At 36.6% G+C, this 10,232-nt stretch overlaps 1 protein-coding gene across 1 annotated transcript in view; it reads left to right on the top strand.

Annotated features, from left to right (window-relative positions):
- RBM27 (RNA binding motif protein 27) overlaps positions 1–10,232 on the top strand; it is an 80,728-nt gene that overhangs the window by 38,189 nt on the left and 32,307 nt on the right. The window contains exons 9-10 of the mRNA XM_008050357.2: positions 3,952–4,116; positions 6,973–7,122. Of these exons, the coding sequence (XP_008048548.1) occupies positions 3,952–4,116; positions 6,973–7,122 (315 nt within the window). The remainder of the gene's footprint in view (positions 1–3,951; positions 4,117–6,972; positions 7,123–10,232) is intronic.

Here is a 10,232-nt window from a genome sequence, read left to right as displayed (position 1 = left end):
GGCACATGCCACCATGCCCAGCTAATTTTTTTTTTTTTTAATTTGTCATAGAGATGAGATCTTGCCAAGTTGCCCAGGCTGATCTCGAACCCATGGGCTCAGGCAGTCCTCTCATCTCGGCCTCCCAAAGTGCTGGGATTACAAGTGTGAACCACTAGGCCCAACCTAATGTTTATATTTCAGTTGTATCCTAAGTGTCTTTCATAGCTGGTTTACTTGAAGTTAGATCCAAACGAGGTTATACATTACATTTAGTTGATGTTTCTTAAGTCTTTGTAACAATTTCCCTTGCCTCTTTTTTTTCTCTTGGCATTTATTTGTTGAAGGAACAGGTCATTTGTCCTGAAAAATTTTCTCACATTCGGGACTTGGTGGATTCATCTTCTGGTATCAACTAACACATTTCCCTATACCCTGTATTTCCTGTAAATTGAAAGTTAGATCTAGGTATTTAAATAAATTCACATTTTGTTTCTTCTTTTTCTTGGCAAAAACATTTTATAGATAGAGTTAAGTACTTTCTACATAGTGCACCATAGTGCTCATAATGTCTAATTGTTCCCTTTCTGTATTATAAGTATTGATTAATGTGTACAGGTGTTTTCATCCTTATGGTTTCAGCAGTCTTTTTTTTTTTTTCTTTTTTTGTTTTTGAGTCAGGGACCCATTCTGTCACCCAGACTGAAGTGCAGTGGCATGATTACGGCTCACCATAGCCTCAGACTCCTAGGCTCAAATGAGCCTCCTTCCTCAGCCGCCAGAGTAGCTAGGATTACAGACACAGGCCACCATGCCTGGCTAATTTCTTGGTGTGTGTGTGTGTGTGTGTGTATGAGGTCTCACTATATTGCTATATTGCGTGTGTGTGTGTGTGTGTGTGTGTGTGTGTGTGTGTGTGTGTGTGTGTGTGTATGAGGTCTCACTATATTGCTATATTGCCCAGGCTGGTCTCTAATTCCTGGGCTCAATCAATTCTTACCCCTTGACTTCCAAAGGTGCTAGGATTACAGGTGTGAGCCAATATGCCGGGCCTCAACAGCCATATTTTGCCATATTTTATCATTATCTGTATTTGTTGTTTGATGTAATACTCCAATTCTTTAATTTTTTTCTACATTTATTGCTGACATTTTATAAAGTTGACAGTATCAATCATTAGGGTAACCTGAAATGCAATTTTTACAGAAGAGGCAAGATAAATCTTTATTTCCTTACATCCATCAGTTTTCAGAATAATAAGTTGGTTTTATAGCATTTTACAAAGAGGAACCACTGTATTTTTTTAGGTATCATTATGTACTCATGAATCTTTAACATGTTGGTAATGCTTTATTCCATTACAGTCTTTTTTGATGTTCAGATTGTCTTATCTTTGATAAGTGAGAGCCTCTTCATGTTGACTTTTGATGGCTTTTTATTTTTTTTAATTTTTAATTTTTTTAGTTGGAGTCTCACTCCATCGCCCAGGCTGTAGTGCAGTGGCACTCTCATGGCCACCCCAACATCGACCTACTGGGCTCCGGCGATCCTTCCACCTGAGCCTTCCAAGTAGCAGGAACTACAAGCGCATACTACCGTGCCCGGCTAATTTTTTACTTTTTGTAAAGACGAGGTCTCACCAAGTAGCTAGGGCTGGTTTCCAACCCAACCCGTGGGCTCAGGCAGTCCACTTGCCTCAGCCTCCCAGAGTACTGAGCCACCAAGCCTGGCTGGCTTTTTATTTTTGACATGCCAAAATAGCAGTCTTTGATAGCTGCCTTGCTTCTGAAAGGATAAGGTATCCCAAGTGTACCAGGCTCACCTTTTATATTTTCTGCCCTGATGTTGAATTGGCCCTTTGTCTAAACAACCTTGTTCTTTGAGAAGTAGTATTTGAAGACCACAGTAGGTATTGTTTAAGAAAATCAAGCTTCATTTGAGTAAGCAGCCATCTTTTTGAAGTGTTTGCATTGTATGTTCTTTGTCTTTTTTAACAACACATTGTGCAAACTAGCCTTTTAGTTTCGCGTTTACTTTGAGACAGCTGTTAATAATTAGATGTATCTGGCACGTTTAGTGATTTATTATAAATTCAAAGTAGTCATATGGGCTGGGTGTGTACTTCCTTCCCATTTTTCTCTTTAGTACACTTCTTTATTCTGTTGGCAGGTTACTTTTCACTAGTAATTCCCTGCAATAGATCGTGCCTACAACAATTTTTTTCAGATCATTGAGAGTATGTTAACTTATTTTTGCAATGTAATGAGTGTTCCTTTTTAAATGTAAATTTTCTTTTCTTTCTTTTTTTTTTTGAGTTGAGGTCTTACTCTTTTGGCCAGGCTGGAGTACAGTGGCACAATCACTGCTCACTATAGCCTCTACCTCCTGGGCTCAAGCAATCCTTTCACCTCATCCTCCCGAGTAGCTGGGAGTACAGGCATGTGCCACTATGCCTGGCTAATTTTTTTACTTTTTTGCAAAGACAAGGTCTCACTCTGTTGCCCTGGCTGGTTTGGAACTCGTGGGCTTAAGCAGTCCTCCTGCCTCAGCCTCCCAAAGTATTGCAATAACAGGCATGAGCCACCATGCCCAGCTAAATGTAAATTTTAAGGGTGTTTTTGCTAAGTGCACAGTTACGTGGTCTGCCATACAGTTTGATTTATTTCCTCCTCTTTTGCTTCTTATATATGAAGAGAAGGGTAGTAAAGTTTAGCATATCTATTTCCCTTCTGCATTTACTGTGAAATCAAGTGATTGCTTTTTAGCCTGCCCTATTAAAGTGTATTTAACATCTTTAGGAATTTTATGACTTTTAAGAACATTTCATCAGGTATAAAATATACTGGAAATGCACTTTATGTTGTCCTGTATCACATAGTGAATGTCTGAATTTGGATATAAAATATTAACTAAATCTTGTAAGTATGTCTCATGGGGTTGTCAGTGACAAAGATACTATTAAATGGACAACCAAAGGGAGATTTTGCTGCTTTTGATACCTTCTCTTTTTCTAATCATGCTCTTCATATTTTGGCTTCATTGTGTTTGCATTCTTGCATTAGTGTATGCATTGTATTCTTGTGTTAGTATATCACACAAATAAGCCCTAAATGCGCTTTTTTCCAAAATGTGATTCTTAATATCTAGGATAATTTTATGTGCCCAGTGCTCGTCTGTTTATCTGGTTGTTTTTTTGTTTTGTATTTTTTTCTCTCTGTTATCTGTCTGTTACAGAGATAACAAATTTTCACTATCTTGCTTAATTTTTTATTTTGAGCATTTTAAAAATTCTCTGTGAGAATATGCTTGTGATGGCTTGTATTTTGTTGTTGTTTTTAATGCTTTTATTTATTTCTATAATTTTTTCAAATAGAGGCGAGATCTCACTATGTTGCCCAGCTGATCTTGAACTCTTGGGCTCAAGCAGTCTTCCCTGCCTTGGCCTCCTAAAGTGCTAAGATTACAGGCTTGAGCTACCATGCCCAGCCTTAATGCCTTTATTATTACTATTTTTCTCCCCTTAGATATGGGAGTATATTTAGTGTAAACCTGAAATTATGTGGGTTTCAGGGTTTTTTGTTTTGTTTTGTTTTTTAAGATTTACAACCTTCATACCTGTATATCTCATTGGATCAAAATTCTATATGAATAATAGATCAGGGTTCCTTTGTCTGATAACTTAAGTGTTCTGCTTTGGATAAAATTAGCACATAGCTTATTTTATTTAAAGTCAGAAAGATGAGGATTATGCATACTATCTAATTCTTAATCTTTGTACCCTGATGCATCCTAACCAGTTGTATGTCTATTTCTTGAGTTAGAAAGACTCTCAGTAAACTTCCTTCTCAACTACTATTCATTCCTATTGGTGTAATTTCTCTGTTTTTGGCTCACCGTCTCAGGAAGTACATCATTACCAACAGAAGCTCGTGACTCTCATTCCCAAGTGCCCTCCTATTCTTTCCTCTGTAGGACAGCCCATGTACTCTCGAGAACATGGTGCTGCTGCATCTGAGCGACTTCAATTGGGGACACCGCCTCCTCTGTTGGCAGCTCGTTTGGTGCCACCTCGCAACCTCATGGGATCCTCCATTGGGTACCATACCTCAGTGTCCAGTCCCACCCCTCTGGTCCCAGGTAAGCTTTGCTACAAATGGCCATCCACCTCACCCCATCTTTTGTACCTTAAACTGGCCAGCCTGAGGGTGATGTGGCATCCTGATCTGCTGTCACAAATTCCCACTAAAGCTCTTAAGTAGTTTTATTTTCTGTTATTCTGCTTCTCTGGTTTGTCTACAGTGGCCTCTAGACAATTAGGCTTTCTGTGTGTCTGCCTTCTCTGGTGTCCTTGGTATTTACTTTCAGTGTCTTGGTGACAAAGTCATGCTGGTTCCTTGAGCTAATTTCTAATCAGGTAGCTAGAAAGATAATATCTACTTGAATGTTTTCTAATTAATTAGTTATACAGTACAATAAAAACTAGGTTAGTTTTTCTTTAAAACAAAACAAAAATAAATATCTGATTTCTTGCTAACCGTGGATGAACATGCTCTTTTTTCCCAGTGCCCCTTGTATGAACTGGTTGTATATAATGTAGTGATTCTTGAAAATTCTTTCCTCCTATTGACATGTGTGTTTTGAAAGATCTGTGGAGTATTTTGTGCTTGTTTCATGAAGTTTTTTTAAAAAACATTTCTCACTTTGCCTTTAGATCTCAATTAATCATAATTAACTAAAGGACTATTAAGTTTATTGGGGTTCTCTGTATTCCTGGGAATTATAGCACAAGGTCATTTGATTATGTAACTTCTTTAAAACTCTCTGCAGCCTTAATTGTAGGAGATTTTCTGTCAGCAGTACCAAGTGGTAACTGAAAACTTTTAAAAATCATAATTTTCTGATCTGCTTTTTAAAGATAAAGCAGCATTCATTTTATATGTTATAGTGCTTTTAGAGTTGAATTAGCCAGGGAAGCTGTTATTTTACATATCATTTTCAAACCATATCAGCCTTAAAATACGTTAATTTAATAAGCAAGAATGCTAGATTTGCTTTTAAGCTAAGCATATTGTTATAGTGCTTGTTTCCATCAGGAAAACATGCTCCTGATTAAATACTGTTTTTAGTTATTTTAAAGAAATGAAAAGTATAAATGGGGATTAGAACAAAAGCCGACATGATTCAGTGTGAAACCCCGAAAGTACTCTTTGGCAGATAACTCCTAAGCATAGCTCTCTTACCATTGAGGCAAAAAAATTTGTTGGTTTTATTAATCATCAGGTAAGTTTGAGCCAAATACAAGCCTTGGGAATAAAATACAAAATTTATAATAGGAACATCGTTGTGATAATAATTTATTAAATTTTCTGAGCCATCTTTTGCTGAGAAGGGCAGCCATCCTTTGCTGAGAAGGGAGGTTACTTTTCAGCATGATTTAGCATTTTATTAGAGGGAAACAGTTTTTAAATCTGTTGATGCCCTTTTTGTACAATTCCATGAGCTGTTTTCAAAACCAGAAGAAAAGAAATTAATGGAGTTTGGGGAAGAGAAGAAATTCTGGCCATCATTTCTAATTTTTATACCAAATATTTCAAATCACCTGTAGTAGCATTTTATTATTTTAGCCTCATGGTAGCTCATTGATGTTTTGTGTAAGGAGAGAGTTTGCTGTGAATCTGAAGTTAGGGAAGCACAATATTCAGGGAAGAGGTTTAATCTTTAACCTAAGAGGGTTGGGGATGAGAAATTTGCGGGATTGAGTACTCTTGAGTTGTAGTTGTACTTAATTAGAAAGGGACTGCCAACTTAAATGCCTGTAGTGACCAGGAAGTTCCCCTAAATTAGGATAATTTGTTGATTTTATACTCTGAATCACAGAAGTGACTGACCAGTCTGAATGTACCTTGTCTTGTAGCTGAAACTAAGTATGAACCACATGAGAAATTTTTTCATGAAGGAAAGGAGATGCAAGGATTTCTAAATCACAATTACGAAAATCAGTGTCTTCGGTCAATCTTAACCCTTTCATGTAGAATGAAGAGAATATATTCTATTTGGAGATTAAAACTTTGAAAAATTTTTGCAAACACTAACAAAATAGTTATTTAGCATTAGAATTTTAAAAATTAAATTTTTAATTATAGAGAAAACACAGGAAATGTAATAAAAGTGAAATGAGGAGGGTGGTAGTAAGATGATTGCATTATAAATATAAAATTTCTTATTTAACTGTTCTATTTGAAGTGTGTCTTATGTATGAAACCAGCTGTTACCTCTCTAGTTTGAAAAAGTATAGATAACCAGATGAATGGATTGGTTTTTCTCCTTAATTAAAAAAGGAGTTGGTGAGACATAATAGATAACAAAGGCAACTCAATCAGTCCTTCATATATAGTGTTTGTATTCATGAAAATTTGTATTAAAGATGTTCACTGAAGTTTGGATTAGGTCATTAACCCACAGGGTAGAAGCGACTAGGTGAATGAATCTGGAAATATACCAGTATTTAAGAGTAGATGTAAATATTTACGTTCTGTGATATCTATAGTACCTTTTTTTTTTCACATCTGCTGCAGATTCAGTCAACCGTGGATCGAAAATATTTGTGGGGAGAAAGTAATGATTAAAAATAATACAAATTTTAAAAATGATATCGTATACCAATATATATATATACTATTTAGATATTTATTAGGTATTATAATTTAGAGCTGATTTATAGTATATGGGAGGTTGTGCATAGCTTATATGCAAATGCTACTTCGTTTTATAAGGCCCTTGGGCATCTGTGGATTTGGGCATCTGCAGAGGAGGGGGTGGTCCTGGAACCAGTTCTGCCGCAGATACTGAGAGCTAACTGTGTATTGAATGTGCTTATATTTGTTGAAGAATGTATGTGTGTGTTTTTTAAAGCAATTGTTTTATAATAATGAAAAATGGTTTGACCTCTGTCTGATTTATTACGTATTTCCTTTTTTTATTTTTCCCCCTCAGATACATATGAACCAGATGGTTATAATCCAGAAGCTCCTAGTATTACCAGTTCTGGTAGATCTCAGTACAGACAGTTCTTTTCAAGAACCCAGACACAGCGCCCTAACCTGATTGGCCTAACATCTGGAGATATGGATGCAAATCCAAGAGGTGAGAGTGCCTTGGACTTTTTCTGATGCTAAATGTTGTGCATTATTTGGATGTAATTATAACATTTGCTTTTCTGGCCTCATTTGAGGAAATTAAGGTCTTATATACCATCTCTTTGAAGGGTGCTGTGTCATCCTCTGATTTTTAAAAATAACTTTATCTCCAAATTTTGCTTTAAAGCTGTAGCTAGAATATACTTATTTATACATACAAATAATACTAATATTCAATTGTTTGTATTGGTAGGACTTTAAACTACTTTAGCTTTGTTGTTGGACATTGTTAAGATATTAGGTGTAGAAAGATAAAATGACTGGTCCCTTTCCCTCAAAGAACTGATCACTTAATGGCCTACTTTGTATCCTGAGAGCTATACTTGACACTAGTAATATTGAGAATGTATTATAATAATAAGATTATTATTTTACCATTTTAACACTTATGATTATAACCATAAGTTAAGACCATGACAGAACTTAGGAACAAACCTTAAAAATAAAAACCAGCCAGGCGTGGTGGCGCAGTCTGTAATCCCAGCACTTTGGGAGGCCGAGGCAAGAGGATTGCCTGAGACCAAGAGTTTGAGACCAGCCTGCGCAACTTGGTGAGACCTCGTCTCTACAATAAATCACAAAAAAAATTAGCCAAACGTGGTGGCGTGCATCTGTAGTTCTAGCTACTTAGAAGGCTGAGGTAGAAGGATCGCCTGAGCCCAGCAGGTCGAGGCTATGGTGGCCGTGAGCATGCCACTGTACTCCAGCCTGGATGACAAGAGTGAGACTACAACTCAAAAAACAGAAAACAAAAATAAAACAAAACCAAGATTAAATACAAGCATTTACCTTTAATATGGAAATGTGAATGATAACCTCCACTAAAGGTTGATTAATGAGTTTGATGAGATTCCAGATTCTTAACTCTTTTTTTTGAGTCAGAGTCTCACTCTGTCGCCCAGGCTGGAATGCAGTGGCATGCTCACAGCCACTGCAGCCTTGACCCGCTGGGCTCAACCTTCCAAGCTGCTGGAACTACAAGCACATGCCACCATACCTGGCTAATATTTTTTTTATTGTAGAGATGAGGTCTCACCAAGTTGCCTAGGCTGTTCTCGAGTCCCTGAACTCAGGCAGTCCTCTTGCCTTGGCCTCCCAAAGTGCTGGGATTCCAGACTTGAGCCACCATGCTCAGCCCCAGATTCTTAACTATTAATAGTTAGATTTCCAATATGTGATGTCAGTTTGAGTGACTGGCATTGATTTTCTGATTTAGTCATATGGTGAAAATTTTCGTGGTCTCATCTTTCTATCCTGATTTTTATTAAGTCTTCTTTACTACTATTAATAACACTATTACCACTATAGGATAACAGCTTTTGTATCAGGACTACACTAAATGTTTTTATATACATGTTATTATCTGTCATATTTCGTACAACTTTAAAAGAGGTACTATTTTTATTTTCTTTACAAGTGAAGAGACTGAGGCTTAGAGACATTAAAGAACTTGTTTAAGGTCATACAGCTATTAAGTGGCAGAATTGGAATTTGAACCCGGGTCTATCTAACTCCAAGAAATATGTTATTACCTTCTATCTTCTAAGGCAGATTTGTTACTGTATTACCTGAAATTAGTGGGAAGGTCATGATTTTAAGTCTTCCCTTTGCCACTGCCTGTGTGTGTGTGCATTCATACACAGTAATCATTGCATAATCTCTATCAGTGTGGAATTCATGTAATTTTTTATACTACAGACTTGCTTTGTCATCTTGGGCAAGTCAATGCACTCTGTTAAAATATTAGGCAATGTTGGGTGGTAATGATAACAACTATTTAAGGAAGACATAATGGCATCTCAAATTCTAGAATGCCCTGTAAGCCATCAATCACATTTAATGTCTCCTTCATTAGCCTTCTGAAAACACAAGTCTCACAAGGGCAAGGGTCATACCTATTTTATTCACCAATTTGTACCCAAGGTCGACTATAGTTGCTGAGCTACAAAATAGCTAAATGTTAAATGAGTGACTCTTTATATCATATATATCTGCCTATCATACAGATGAAATGGTACATACCCATATCCCTACCCCAATATCCAACCCTATATATGTTATTCTTTGCTTGGTAGAGTTGCTAAAGTTAGGGAAAATACTCAGGGTGTAATAGACATAGTTTTGTTTTATTACTTTCTTCTTATTCCATAGACCTCTTCCTACTACCCACAGGTAACCTATTGCAAGATAGTTTCTCATCATATTTTAGTCTTAACTATTGTGAGTGAAATGTGCCACAAAATGGCTTTGAATTTTTTCCCCTAACTTTTAGTTTTGAAAAATTTTAAACCTATAGGAAATAAAAAGAAATACAGTAAACACCTTAATACCTTCCTTTATCAGTTGTTAATATTTTGTCACTTTTGGACATGAATACTTTTATATTCTCTCTTCTTTTTCTTCCCTCCCCTCACTTCTTTTGCTTGAATCACTTGAAAGTAAGTGGTAGACATTGTGGACTTAAAATCCTTTCTAAGAATAAGACACAGTCTTACATTACTATACATAAGGAAATCATAATTTCATAATAATACCCAGTGTTCATGATATGAACTTCTTGTTGATTCACATCAGGAGATAAATAAGGTCCTTCTGTTAGTGGTGCTAAGTTTGAGTGCTTGCCTAAGGTGATAATTGTTAGATCTCTCCATTGTAAAAGTGGATAATTTTTGGAGCGATACTTTGGCACCATATAAATATCTTGTTCTCCAACAACCTTTCAGCAATATTTTTTGCATCCATTTTTGGCTTTTGCCTGAGTCGATTATTACATTGAGATTATCATTAACTTGGATTTCTATCTGTTCTTTCAGAAACAGGATCTTACATGGTTGCCCAGGCCTGGAGTGCAGTGACATGATTATAGCTCACTGTAACCTTGAACTCTCAGGCTCAAGGGATCCTCCACCCTAAGCCTCTCAAGTAGCTGGCACTATAGGCAAATGCAACCACATCTATTTGGGGATTTTTTGTTTGTTTGTTTGTTTTTTGAGTTGAAGTCTCACTCTGTTGCCCATACTGGAGTGCAGTGGCTGCTCCCGGCCACCGCAGCCTCGA

The sequence above is a fragment of the Carlito syrichta genome, unplaced genomic scaffold, assembly GCF_000164805.1.
Source record: "Carlito syrichta isolate Samal-C Ts95f unplaced genomic scaffold, Tarsius_syrichta-2.0.1 Scaffold59884, whole genome shotgun sequence".
Classification (NCBI taxonomy): domain Eukaryota; kingdom Metazoa; phylum Chordata; class Mammalia; order Primates; family Tarsiidae; genus Carlito; species Carlito syrichta.
This window is presented reverse-complemented; position numbering and strand designations above follow the sequence as displayed.